At 40.7% G+C, this 15088-nt stretch overlaps 1 protein-coding gene across 1 annotated transcript in view; it reads right to left on the bottom strand.

Annotated features, from left to right (window-relative positions):
* SMC3 (structural maintenance of chromosomes 3) overlaps positions 1–15088 on the bottom strand; it is a 44502-nt gene that overhangs the window by 12061 nt on the left and 17353 nt on the right. The window contains exons 10-19 of the mRNA XM_084772576.1: positions 14536–14616; positions 13975–14139; positions 13634–13755; positions 11568–11781; positions 5859–5962; positions 5657–5756; positions 5023–5183; positions 4263–4404; positions 2069–2219; positions 34–186 (exon numbers count right to left, since the gene is read on the bottom strand). Of these exons, the coding sequence (XP_084628702.1) occupies positions 34–186; positions 2069–2219; positions 4263–4404; positions 5023–5183; positions 5657–5756; positions 5859–5962; positions 11568–11781; positions 13634–13755; positions 13975–14139; positions 14536–14616 (1393 nt within the window). The remainder of the gene's footprint in view (positions 1–33; positions 187–2068; positions 2220–4262; positions 4405–5022; positions 5184–5656; positions 5757–5858; positions 5963–11567; positions 11782–13633; positions 13756–13974; positions 14140–14535; positions 14617–15088) is intronic.

A 15088-nucleotide genomic window follows, 5' to 3' on the forward strand; every position in this document is an offset into this window, starting at 1 on the left:
TGGTAGCCCATTAAGCTCAAAACAAGAGGATATTTTCAATGTTTCTGCGCAGGTTTTCATTGAGCTTTGCTTCAAGCTCACCCAGCTCCTCTTCTGCTTTTCTAACATCTTTCTGTAACTCAAGTCGAGACTTCCTTGTGTCATAATAGCCTCCAGTTAGAGCACCTCGATGGCTGACTTGATCACCTATAAACAGAACGGGAGAAAGTCTTTCTGTGCAGTGGCCTCTTCATTCAATAAAATGGATAATGAAATATTAATTTAAGGGCTTCAACAATGAAAAGGTTTTCGCTATGTACCCCTGGCTGCCCAGAAACTATGCCCTGGAACTCACAGAGATCTGCTTTTCTCTGCCTCCTGAATGTTGGAATTAAAGGTGCACTACCACCTTGGAGCAGGAAAAAAGTCTTACTTTTCAATATTGAAATAGGTAATCTTTAATTTGGGAGATGTGAGCATCAAAATTTGAGAAAAATGTGGAACCACAAGGAATTTAAAATAAGAATTCACAAATACTTAAAATACTGAGAGGAGGGCTCTTTGCTAAAATAGCAGGTTGAGTAAATGAGAGAAGAATCACCACTTTGAAAACATGTTATTAATAAATAATCAATGATGTTTATTACCAATGCATGTTTAAGCAATTGTCAGGGGAGCTGATACACATGTAGACCTTTTCTATTTATAGTAGAGCAACATGGTCTCACTATGCAGTCCTGAAATTCAGAGATCCACGTGCCTCAGCCTCCTGAATGCTGCGATAAGGGTGTGCATCATTGTGACCAGCTCATGTAGTCCTAAGAATGACCCCACATATTATTAGCTTTAAGGAAGTACCTTTACCTGAGTCATGCTAACAATCAGCTTAAGCATCATGAATAGTGAGATACATTATCTGACATAAGACACAGACATCACTCACCTAGTAGTCACACCAAGGTGCTGAACTGGAATCTAATACGACAAAGCCAAAGAATGGGACATTTTCTCCGTCAATATCAAGACAGGTAAAAGGTAGGAGCCAGGAGGAGTGGCCCATGCTTTTGATCCTAGCATTGGGAGGCACAGGCAGGAGGATCTGTGAGTTCAGGGCCAGCCTGGTCTCCTAAGCGTGTTCCAGGACATGCAAGGCTATACAGTGAGACCCTGTATCCCATTTCCTGAACCCATCCCATCCCAAATGCCCAAAAGAGAGGGAGACAAGAGACAGTGTCCTGGGAATGTCCTTGTTGAGAGACACTCATTAAGGTCTAGAGATGAAGCGCCATAATGTTCACAGCTCATCTGCATTCATATGGTTTGACAACTATGCAGGCATGCTACCTTGAGAAATTAAAAGCAAGGACAATGAACCTGCATTATTAAAAATTCTTATCTTGAATTATACAGGTAAGTTCAACTATATCTGAGTGAGGAAAAGCTTATGCTACCTTCCTTAGAGAGAAATGTAGCACTAACGGCATTCATGGTGGCTTTATAAATAAAACAGCTATGGAAATTATTATTTAAATGAAGGCACAAATTTGAATTTTTCGTAGTTAGCTGGGTGTAGTGATGCATGCCTTTAAATCTAGCCCTTGGAAGGCAGAGGAAGGTAGATCTCTATGAATTTGAGACCATCCTGGTCTACATGAGTTCCAGGCTACAGCCACACAGTTGAGAGCCTTTGCCCTCGCCCCTCCCCCAATGGGTAAAAAGGTATTTATCAGCTCCGCTATTATTTTAATAATCCATATTAAAAATATTTTGGTAATTATCCCAATATAATGGTTTCTTAGTGATACAACACATTTTATTTAAGACATTTTAATTTTTTTTTGAGGAAAGGTCCATAGGCTTCATTGTTGTAACAGCTGAGAAAACACGTGGTGCCAGAGACCAAATGTTTATACTTACAAGTATGATCTATACTCTTACTTAAACCATTTTAGAAACTGATGTGAAGTTTCAAATACTCTTAAAATATGACTAAACCCAAATATGCTTCCAGCTCTAGTGACAGATTACACATTCCATGCTAAATGTTTTATTAGAGTGTGCCTAAGACTAATGAATTACTATTACAAACCTTCCAAAGTAATACAATCCATAGTGAAAGCACGAGCCAGCTGAGTTGAAACCTCCATGCTCCGACAGATGAGGGTCTTTCCAAATACATGTTTGAAAGCTTTGTCAAACCTGGGGTTGTACCTCAGTTTACTGATCATAGGGATAGCATCCTGCAATGGATACACAGTTGGTTAAAAACTCTTTGCAAACTGGGCAGTAGTGGTGCACGCCTTTAATCCTAGCCCTTGGGTGGCAGAGGCAGGCAGATTGCTGTGAGTTCAAGGCCTGCCTGGTCTACAAAGTTAGTCCAGGACAGCCAAGGCTGAACAGAGAAACTGTTTCGAAAAACAAAAACAAAACAAAAAACTGTTTGCAGAATTACTAATGCCATCTATGTCTTAATGAAATAAAAATAAGCTCAAATGGCCTATTTGTGGTTTTCATACAGAAGATATTAGAAACATCATTCTAATTAATTACCATGGAAATTCTGCTTCTGTATCCAAAGGTTGAACAGCTGGTGTCTGTCAGGAGCAACTCTTCAGCTGACCAGGAAAGCTCAACTCCTAGCTCTGCTGCCACTAGGACACGTGTGCTTTGGAGGACTTGATTGACTTACCTAGTTAAGACCTACTGTGTGCTCGAGACTGTAACAAAAGTCCCTTCCTAATAAAGTAGTAAACACTGAGTGAGGTAATATATGAAAAATGAGATAGTATATGTGACATAAAAATAAAGGTATAAACTAGTATTTCCTCAGTGTTCTAGCTGGATATGACAGACATCTAAGTTAGATATTCAGAAAAATACGCTTACATAGTATTTATTCAATTTTCCAGGCTGAGAATGGCTCAGTGGGTAATCCGAGTCAAGTGCAAACATGAAGACCTGAGTTCAGATCCCAGTTTTTGTATAAAAAGCCAGGCACGGCAGCGCACACCTGTGACCCAGAACTGCAGATGTGGGGGGTCTGGGGAGGCTGGAGACAAGTGGATAACTGGGGTACACTAACAAGTCAATCAGGACAGTTAGTGAGGTCCAGGTTCAGTGAAATAACTCTTTCTCAAAAACTCTGGTGGAGGGGGATGGAGGACTTTTTCTAGCCTCCATCTGCACAGAAGCACATAAACACACTATTTCCATGTTTTCTTTCCTAAACTTGGAACAGGACTTTTTCCTTAGTAGAGAGAGAATAGCAGTGAGGGCTCCATACAGCAGAAGGAATGCACTGTGGTCCAGCAGCTGTTTTTAAGCAGCAATTATGTGGTCACCACTGAAGGAGGTCACTGCTCAGACTGCTCCACCTTCTAACTCTCTGGCCTGCTACCTTAAGTAGCTTTACACTGTGTCCACTCTTCTGTCTGTGTTTCTGTCCTGCTGAGGACTGAGACTAGAGCACTGTGCACAACTGTTCTCATATACATCTCAAGCTCCTTCTCTCTCTCTACAGTATTTATGTGTGTGTACCTGTTTGGGCATGTTGCGTGTGCATGTTTCATGCTTGGATATGCTACACCATACATGTAGAGGTCAAGAGACAATTTGAAAGACTCGGTTCTGTCCTTCCACCAGGTGGGCAGCCTTGGCAGCTCATGCTTTGCCCACTGAGTCATCTCCCCAGCTCTCTTTAGTGCCTAGTTTCGTTCACGTCACAGCTGTAAGCCTGTTTTCCTCCCCAGAACTTCAAAGGCAAAACTGATAGGTCTTAAAGCAGTAAAGACTCTCAATATTCTCTTCAACGACCCATCATCCTAATATAGGTTCAGCCTTAGTGTTAGAGCATGACAGCTTGCTTTGACAATCACATTCTGAGATCAAATACCTCAAAGCAATTCAAGTTATCAAAGCTGGCAGGCATTAAAGTGTCTATACCTACTAACAGAAATAGACACTTTGACTTAGTTTAAACTATTTTAAAAGCATATCCAGAAAAACCTCAACATAGTCCTTTTATACAACAAGATTCTTGGGGAATTCTCCCCAAATCCCTAAGGCCACTGCTGTCACTCTGAAGATAAATACACATGTTTTGTTTCCTGTCTTGGCTGTGACCTCTCCCTCTCCACCCAAGCCAGCACTAACTACACTCCAAGCCAAGAAAGTATGTTTATCTCACAGACCCAGGAATCCCAGTGTAAAGTACCTAAGCACTGTCACATAGCAGGCAAATGTCACAATAAAAACAACTCAGTGAGACTTTAAGTCGGACTCACGTTGGTCTCAGGATAGGCAGTATCCCTCACGTCTAACTTGTTAAGAGGCAGGAAAGTCACCTCTCCAGGAAGATTCATTTTATTGAACTCCATTAAGATCTTCGTGCTGACTTCATCTGAGTCAACAATGTGATAAAATAACCTACATAAACAGAATAAGACACGTCGTTACCACCAGACTATAAGGTGTCATAAGCATTTAAGAACTGCACAATTCACAGTTTCTATGCAACCCAATGAATTTGTCTGGCGATAAGATTATGAAGAACATTCCAGTACACTGGGGAGACATGAAAGGATAAATGTCTAGTTCTGGTTGTTTAGTAGAAGTATTTAACATCTACTTCTCTAATTAGAGAGTTATATATGGAGGACAGAGAGATGGCATAGGTTAAGAGAACAGTGTGCTCTTCCAGAGGTCTTGAGTTCAGTTCCCAGCAACCACATGGTGGCTTACAACCATCTTTAATGAGATCTCGTGCCCTCTTCTCCCATGCAGGTAGAATACTGTACAAATAATAAATAAATCTTTAAAGAGAAAAAAAGAAAAGGAATGTTATATATAGAACTAAGGATAAGAGGGCCCTGAAAGACATACTGTACTAAAACTATCAAATTGTTTTTAGGTTTTTCTCATTTTGTTTTTACTTTTAATGAAAACCAACAAAACCCACCTAACTGTTAAGACAAAAAAAGAAAGAAAGAAAAAAAGGAAAAAAAAAAAAGAAAACAAAACAAAAACTAAACCCCAAGAACTCACCTGTTACCAGCAGTGACTTCCACACAAGTATAGAAAGCTGGCTCACACTCAAAATTATTCATTACGATGCCATGGTAGCCATTTTGAACATGCTGGTTTATACCTTTTCGACGAAAATGATCTAGCACTTTGTTTATGCTGTCTATTCCATTTAAAATGGCCTGTAAACCGGTTAGTGAGAAATATTAGCATCACCAATGACATTGCTGTTGGCAAGAAACAAGCCTGGTATGACACTCTCTTAGACCTAACACTAAACCTGAATACTGTCCAGCACCCCATCCACTTCAGTTATGATGATGACACTATTATGGGCTGTTCTCTGATGCTAGAGTTTAAAATACAATCTTTGTATACAACAACCAAGATTGCTTTAATTAATAACACAGGCAATGAGGCAGGTATGATGGCACACACCTGTGAATCCAGCACTCAGCGAGCTGAGTGGGACCAAGAGTTAGAGGTCAGGCTGCGCTACACAGGTGGACCTTATAACTCAAGTAAAGCAGACAGAAGACAAAGTGCCTGCATAAGCCCCTATGTCGTCTGAGCTGTGGTCTGACCCCACCATCTACGGGCTGTAGGAGCTCGGGCTGTACGCGCTGCTGGTGGAGGACTGAGAAGACCCACCTACCTTTCCTGTTGCCGCTCTAAGGAGCTGTTGCTTCTTCTCAAGGTCTTCTCTCTTCGCAGCGAGTGCTTGCTGCTCTGCGTTCTCCTCTCGCCACAAGTAACTAATCAATAAGAATCAGATGTGAACAGTATTTAATTAGGAGTAAGACACTGAAAGCAAGCAAAGACTATGTAAAAATCACAGCATGTCTTGGTCTACTGACTTCCTTTCACTTTGTAGCTCATCTTTCTTATTTTTTACTTCGTAATATTTTCTGTCCAGCTCTTCGACTCGAGCTTTTACTTCATTGAGATCCTGATCCAGTTTCTACGGGAAAAAAAATTAAAATTTGTTATCAATGTAATCCATACTGACTGAAAGCAGATAAATATATTAAAATTCAAGAAATGGCATAACTTGTGGCTGGAAAGATGGCTCAGAGGTTAAGAGCACTGGCTGCTCTTCCAAAGGTCCTGAGTTCAATTCCCAGCAACCACATGGTGGCTCACAACCATCTATAATGAGATCTGGTGTCCTCTTTTGGCCTGTGGGTAGGTATTACATGGGGGCAGAATACTGTATAAATAAAATAAATATTAAAAGAAAGAGAAAGAAAAAAATGTCGGGCGTGGTAGCACATGCCTTTAATCCCACCACTCAGGAGACAGAGGTAGGTGGATTGCTATGAGGTCAGCCTGGTCTACAAAGTGAGCCCTGGGCAGCCAAGGCTACACAGCAACAAAAAAGGTGTAACTTACTTATATCAAATTTAGTACATATTGCTTTCACATAAAAGATTCACTAAAAACTCAGTTTCTAAAGGGTCAATTGGCATAAAGCAGAACCAGGAGACACAAGCCATGGAGATGAAAGTTACCTAGTGAGGTAAGGAATAGGCAAAGAGAGAGGAAGACACTGAGGAAGGGTTAGATAGAACAAAGTCTCTCTCTCTCTCTCTCTCTCTCTCTCTCTCTCTCTCTCTCTCTCTCACACACACACACACACACACACACACACACACACACACACACACACACACACAATGCGAGTAGTGGTAGCACATCTCTTTAATTCTAGCACTCAGGAGACAGGCCAACTTGGTCTCCATAATGAGTTTCAAGACGGTCAGGCTATATAAAGAGACCTTGCCTCAAAATACAAAACAAAACCAAAACCATAATAAACCCCATTGCTCTGTATGGTAAATTTAAAAACTGAATTAAAAAGGGCTGGCAAGATAGTTCAGCAAGTCATTTGCTGTGCTATCCTGATGACCTGACTCAATGTGATAGTCGTATGGTATAGAGAGCAAACTCTCTTACGTTGTCTATGGCCTACACACTCAACACATAATAAATAAATGGAAATGGAAAAAACATATAAGTTTTTTAATAAAACAGTAATAATATGAATTGATATAGTTCACTGGTGATCTAAACTTTATTATTCCTTTAATACGTCCCAGAATTTTAGGAAAGTACTCCACCTATGAGCTGTATCTAAGCTATTATTCCCAAACTGTTAGAAGGGGAAAAATATAACCTACAAAAACTTTATCAAACACCAGACTATAATTTACATGTGAACCACCATGGAGTTTCTCTTCCATAAAAGTTGTTGAGGTCAAGACAGCACCAGTAACAGAAAATTCTTTAAAAAAAAAAAAAAAAGATTATTTATTTTGTATACCGTTCTCTGCCTGCATATACACCTGCAGGCCAGAAGAGAGCACCATATTACAATATAGATGGCTGTGGTTGCTGGGGATTGAACTCAGGACCTCTGGAGGAGCAGTCAGAGCTCTTAACTTCTGAGCCATCTCTCCAACCCAACAGAAAACTCTTAAATTTGACAAGTATGAAAGCTGTATTATACAGAAAAATAAAACTTAACAAAACCAACAAAAGACATTTCATTGTTAAAGCTTCTGATGTTAAAAATACATTACCCTGGCATGCTGGCACAAACTTTACCCCAGCACTGAGGAATCAGAGGCAGGTGTATGTATCTCTGAGTTCCAAGGCAACCAGAGCAGAACTCCATAGTGAGTTCCAGGACAGCCAGAGAAACATAGGGAGACCCTGTCTCAAAAAACCAAAAAAGAAAGGTGGGCTGGGAGTGGGGAGGTTAGGGACTGGTCCTCTACTGCTGTTGGTGGTTTCATAGTTTTCCTTACATCAAGAGGGCTGTGTAGCTAACATAGCTGAAACTATCCTAATTTCCACACAGATACCTAGGTTGTTCGCTATCTGTAACATTTATTCATTTAGTGTGCATGCGTGTGCGTGTGTGTGTACACACCTGCCTTAGCATGCACATGGAGGCCAGAAGACAACTCCCAGGAGTTGGCTCTCATCTTCCACCATGTGGGTACTGGGGATCTAAGCTAGATCATCAGCCTTGGTGGCAAAGACTTTAATCTGTGGAGCCTTCACACAAGGCCCTTAGTAACTACCTAGCTGAGCTGTGTTTCCTACTGCTAGCGTAGAGTGCACAGCATTTTCTTAGCACAGCACTTTCAAGATCAGTCCACTATGGCCCATTTCCCCAGTCACTGATTCCAGCACTGAACTGTTTGTTCCCTAGTATGTTTTTCTTTGTACAATTAAAAATTAAACAGCAGGAAGAGGTTACAACCCAAGAGACTTTGGGCACATGCAAAGGTGAAATTTAACACGTGTGTAATTTATAACAAATCTAAAAAGGTAAATCTGTGGGAAGGGTCCAGACTGAAGCAGAGTAGAAAAACATGACAAGTAAATAAATGTAAAATCATGGATCGAATCCTGAATCCCATTTTCATCCAACTCTAAGAGATGTATTTACACACCTGTGTGGTCATTCAATTGAGTCCCCTGAAAACTCTAACCACTATTCAATCACAAAAGAAACAATCTAAGCACAACACCAAAAACATTAGCACAGTGCTCTTCCTGTAAGCATCTGAGATGAACTATGAAGATGGTTCACTACTTTCTTGAAGCAGAAAACCTTATAAAATCACATAATCTGGAGACTCAAATCTTCATGTTCACTTCAAGAACACCCATGAAACTGCCCAGGCCAGCAAGAATATGCACACAGGGAAAACCCCTAGTATCAGAAAGATGTCAGTCTAAAGAAGCAATCAACATGCGCCATTTCTGGCAGGTAGCGGTGATATCATGAGGTACGCCCAGGCCAAACAGTGGGATTGAACTCGAAGTTGGGGGCCAAAGTGCTGGAGTTTTGCTGCACATACCTAACTACAGAGAGAATGGTTGAGTTTGGATACACATTCTCTGCTCACCACATATACCCAGGTAACCAGAGCATTCAACACGCACTACCAAACGTACAGAGCTCACTGTTCAGTTAATACACACATGAGCCCTGCCACACTGACTTGAGCCTCAATGAAATGAAACAAATTCTCCCTAAGTCAGAAAGGAAGTTACAAAGAAGGAAAAGATATCCCAGAAGAAATAGAAACAAAACCTATGGCACAGAAATAAACTCAACATAAAGTGAAAATAAAAGAAAAAACAACAAAAGAGAGATAAGTGTGTGTGCGCGGGTGTGTGTATACACACACTTAGGTTAAGAACAAAAAACAAAAAACAAAAACAAAAACAAAAACCGTAAAGACACAGAAATATTTATGTTCATGTATTTTAAGATTTTATGGTTTCCATGTTTTTTAAACCAATACCCAACTAGTGCAGGTCTCAAAGTGTAAAGGTGTTTTCTTTAATGGACACCTCTCCTACGGGTTCTTATCAATCCCACCACCTCCCACCCACATTTGTACAGACAGCACAGAAAGGTCTGCTCTTTATTAAGCTGAATTAAAACTTCTGTTCTCTAAGTTAAATGAAATGTTATCTAAAGTATATAAACAATGTTTAATTTCTTTAGAAAGTACTAAAAAATAAAATCATTATTTTAACTAACAAAAATGTTCTGCAGTAAGTTACAAAGCTAATGGAGAAACTGGAGCTAGCTGAGCAGTTGGAGAGCTCTTACAGGGGACCCAATGTAGTTCATAGTACCCAGATCCAATGGCTCACACTGCCTGTTCCAGGGGATCCAAAATTGTCATCTGGCCTCCACACACCTACATGCAGATGCCCACACAAAACATACTTGAATACGTAAGTTAACACATAAATAAATCCTTAAATAAATGCCAAAAAACAAAAACAAAATCTATGCCAAGCAGTAGTGGTACATGCCTTTAGTCCCAGCACTGAGGCAGAGGCAGGTGAGTTCAAGACAGTCAGAGCTCTATTATACAGAGAAACCCTGTCTTGAAAACCCATGAATGGTCGGGTGTGGCGGCACATGCTTTTAATCCCAGCACTCAGGAGGCAGAGGCAGGTGGATCTCTGTGAGTTCAAGGCCAGCCTGGTTTACAAAGAGAGTCCAGGACAGCCAAGGCTACACAGAGAAACCCTGTCTTGAAAAACCAAGCCCCCCCCCAAAAAAAAAGAAAAGAAAGAAAGAAAGAAAGAAAAGAAAACCCTGGGGCTGGAGAGATGGCTCAGTGGTTAAGAGTACCGCCTGCTCTTCTAGAGGTCCTGAGTTCAATTCCCAGCAACCCCATGGTGGCTCACAGCCATCTATAATGTTATCTGATGCCTTCTTCTTCGGCAAATAAAGCACTCATATACAATAAGTAAAATAAATAAATCTTAAAAAAAAGAAAAGAAAACCCATGAAGGAAGGAAACAAAGAGGGAAGCAAGCTGAGAGAAAAATCTTTAGAATAAGAAAATGAAAATTACTTATTAAATTACTATGAAGTATATACTTTGTTTTTAAATATATGTGTAAGAAATATAAACTCATTTTAGGCTTGTCTAATATGTTAAAAATTCAAGGCAGAAGCTAGTTCTGGTGGCCCACACCTTTTAATCTCAGCACTTGGGAGGCAGAGGCACAGGGATCTCTGTGCCTTAAAGGCCAGCACAGTCTACAGAAAGAGTTCCAGGAAAAACTAAACTAAACAAATAAAAATAAAGGCAGATTATACACATACTACCAAGCAATGAAAACATTTAAAATAAACTCGGTCTGGGGGGTGGGAGAAATGGCTCAGCAGTTAAAAGCATTGGCTTCTCTGCCAGAGAATCCATTCAATTCCCAGCATTCATGAGGCAGCTCACACCTGTTTGGAACTCTAGTTCCAGGGAATCTGACACTTGCACAGACATACACGCAGGCAAACTCCCAATGCACATAAAATAATAAAAATGAATAAAATAAGGTATACTCAATCTATACAAACACTCCCAGGCATGGACTAAATATTCTTAGAAACAAACAGGGGCCGCTGAGATGGCTTAGTGGGCAAATCAGAAGACCCGAATTCAGTCCCCAGGACCTAGAGCAGAAGAAAATCTCCACAACTGCATGGATGAATGCACAAGCACATCACACATAAAATCTAATTTAGACCAAGAGACAGAACACTGCATGTATTAAGCTATGGTGGTCCTCTCTGAAAGAGCACCACCTTTGTTCATTTAAAGAATAGCATGCTTAGTTGGGCATGATGGCGCATGCCATTAATCCCTGATTTTCTCAGAGCAAATATTTGAAGGAGAGAATTAAGTCCCACAAGGGGTCTCTTTGACCTCCACACACATCCATAAGGTTAAAATTTTTTTCTAAGCATGCAAACTTAAAAAAAAAAACAAACCACAAAGTAAATAAAATGTATGTTTATGTCATCTAAAAAACTTTCACAAAACTATTACAAAAGTTCTTATTACAGTCAGTCATGGGTCACACCTATAATTCCAAGCATATGGGAGACAGAAGCAGACTGCTTTGAGTTTGGGGATAGCCTAGGCTATACAATGAGTTACAGAAACAGTCTTAGCAACAGAGTAAAACATTGTCTTAACAAACAAAAACAACCCCTCCCACAAAAAGGAAATGTTTCTTACATTATATTGTTCCAGATTTTTCTCTTTATTGGCCTCAGTATCCTCCAAATCCTTATGGATAGCAGCAATCTGTCTTTTCTTGTCATTGATAGCCTGATCTAAAGACTTTAGCTCCTTTTTAATCCACTTATCCCTTTCTTCTTTTGATGTAAACTGGCTTCCTCGGCCCTGCTTTGCATACAGGTCAGTTCTTTCTTGGGTAGCTTGAGCCAATCTACACAAGACAAACACAAGAAAAAAACTTAATTGTAATAATTATCAATCCTACAGAAACTATTCTTTTAAAAATTACATTGAAATTGACTTAAGGATTAGTAAGCTGGCTCAGGAACCATATGGTGGAAGAGGAAAACAGACTCATCTTCTTTTCTCTTTAAAGATTTGTTTGTCTGTTTAAAGATTTGTTTGATTGTGTATACAGTGCTCTGCCTACATATACACCTACAGGCCAGAAAAAGGCATCAGGTCACACTATAGATGGTTGTAAGCCACCATGTTGTTGCTGGGAATTGAACTCAGGACCTCTGGAAGAGTAGTCAGTGCTCTTAACCTCTGAGCCATCTCTTCAGCCTAAGAAAAACAGATTCTTAAAAGTTGTCCTCTGATTGTCACATATGTGGCAAGCACATCCAAACCCCAGAAATAAAAAAAATGGAAGGGGTTAATGAACCTCCTTATAAATCTATTTTTTACCGTAGACAACACTAGATGAACTTTGACATCATAATTACTAGTAGAAAAATCCCTTCATTAAGGATTTTAGACAGATCCAAGCTGGGGATGTAGCTACCCTAGTAGGGGTGCTTGCTTAGCATGCAAACCCTGGGTGCATCCCTGTCGCCTGTGACACACCTGCTGCACATGGCTGAAATTCTAGCACTTTCTAAGTGGAGACAGGAGGATCAGAAATTCCAGGTTTCCTTACATTTATAATGAGCTGAGGCTACCCTGGACCTCATGAGACTGGCTCAAAAACAAAGAAACCTCATCTCAGAAGCTCAGGTCTTTAACTGAGAGTAGACACTGGGAGCCAGCAGGACTCCTGACACACCTAATATCATCAGCTCCATTGCCACAACTCACGTGGCAGAAGAAAATCAAGTTAAATTGTTCTAACCTCCACATCCACCGTGCCACAACCACACACGCAGTAACAAAGACGTGGTGCTCGGCCTGGTGGTTCAGACCATTAACCCCTGCCCTGAGGAGGCAGACGCAGACAAATCTGAGTTCAAGGCTAGCCAGAGCTATAAAGTGAGACTCTATTTAAAAAAGAAAAAGGAAGGAAAAAGAAAAGCGGGGCAGTGGTGGCACACACCACTAAAGGGCAGAGGCACACAGATCTCTATGAGTTCCAGGACAGCCTGGTCTACAGAGTGAGTTCCTGGACAGCCAGAGCCTCACAGAGAAACCCTGTCTTGGAGTGTGGGGAGTGGGGGTTGTGTGTGCTGGAGGGAAATTAAGTATTTTAAAAGAGTGGTCCAATCCTAGGGCTTCTGAGTAGCAGTAATCTAGTCCTTACAGGTACCCAATCACCATGGGTGTGATGGCACACACAATCCTTAGGGAGATCCAATCTCTAAACCAAAGAGAAAACAAAAGCACACGACTCAGTAACCATCAGGACTGGTCACATGAAGCGGGCCTGGGATTATGTCCTTACTATGCTATGGCCTTGTTAACCCACAGCTACGTGGGCTCTATCTATGGAGGAAGCCAGGCGGGAATTACAGAAGCTCAGCAAGGGCGCCACGTGGCTTGTGCTACACACATAGCCCCTCTCCTGATAGCACACTAGCCACCCGGGACCCACCTGCATTGGCTGAGCTGCATTTTTACCCTACCTCCAACAATGCAAGTAAGGTCCTCCTTTTAGCAACCTCATGAGAACCACCTGTGGGTGTCCAAACGCGTAGTTTGCTATGCTCTTAATAAACTACTGTTTGCTTTTTGTGTGTGCATCTTTTCCAATTCTTTGAACAAGGCACCAAGAACCTGGAAACATCCAGAGATCACTGGTAACAACTATGCGGCAACAGGTTCATTGCTGGTGAATATTCTCAGACCTAGCAATTCCTCGCTCCTCTTTTTCTTTTACGCTGTTGAATTTTGGCTCCGTTTCTGCCAGTTCTTTCTGCTTTTCTTCTATTTTCTCAAGCAGCTTCTGCCTCTCTTTTAATAAACGTTTCTGTAAATAAAGTAAAAATGCAATCTGCTTAATTTACACAGTAGCAAAAAAAAAGTTTTCTCACGAAAATGACTCAAAAAACTCAACTATTGATAAAAAGAGCACTTACCAACTTGATACTTGAGTACAAACCAGATGGGGCAAACCTTTTTTAAAAACCCAACCATGCACCCACCACAGCAAAGGTTGTGTATCTTCTCTGCCTCCTCGATAACTTACCCGCTGTTCGCTATTGCCTGCCAGCTCATCTTGTAAATCCTTGGCTTTAAGCTCCAGCTTAGTCCTTTGTTTAATCTGCTCTTGTCTTTCAGCACTAAGCTGTTCTTTTTCTTCTTTCATGGCTGAAATCTTGGTTTTCAGTTCTCTAACCTGGCGCTCAATGTCCTACCCAGAGACAGAAAATAGGTCACAAACAGATGTACAATGGAAATGACACACACCTCTCAGTCACCTACATCTCTTGACAAAGCGTTCGTGAACCCGCGTGCCCACACACCATGAGGGTGCCCATGCCACAGAGCGCCAGCGAGGGCCAGAGGACAGCTTGATGCAATCCGTTGGCCTTTCCCTGCTATGTGGTTCTAGAGATGGAACTCGGGCAACTAGGCTTGCACCCAGACACAGCACTTCTTTTTCTTTCACTTGAAACTTAATTCAACAACTGCTTTCCAACATTCCACCTCTGCCACTCCCCTTTATGGTCACCATCCCACAATTCTGGCACAGAAAGTTCTCAACTACTGAAAATACAAAGCAATCTGAGCCTATTTATACCCTTACCTCCATTTTATCTCTGGCATCCTGCTGGGCGTCTCTTAGTTGTCTGGATTTCTCTCCACTAGTCTCTCGCTTAGCAGAAAGCTGAAAGACAAAACAATCTACCATTGCTAACTCATTTTGTATCTAACTAACACTCTGAACATACACTTTAAAACTTACTTTGCAATTGCCAAGAAACACTAACAGTAATCACCTGCTTAACATTTTATCAAGAAAAAGGTTTTGTTTTCCTTTACATAGAACACTCAAAGATAATTTAAAATAAATGTTTATGTAAAGCATTATCATCATTATTTTACCAAATACAACCAAAAATGCAAAAAAAAAATTATCTGGTCTGAAATAACCACTTGCTGATACAATTAGAGTGAGAACATTTCCTTTTCATTAACCAAGGATAATTAGTAACCAATGAATCTATTAGTTTTTAGCCTGGTTAGAGGTTAATTCCTGTAATTCCACACTTACTAGTCACAACTAATCTGGATTTTACAGTAAAATTATCTCAAAATACACACACACACACACACACACACACACAGTTTTTCATTTT

This window comes from Acomys minous (assembly GCF_964271855.1).
Source record: "Acomys minous genome assembly, chromosome: 2".
Classification (NCBI taxonomy): Eukaryota; Metazoa; Chordata; class Mammalia; order Rodentia; family Muridae; genus Acomys; species Acomys minous.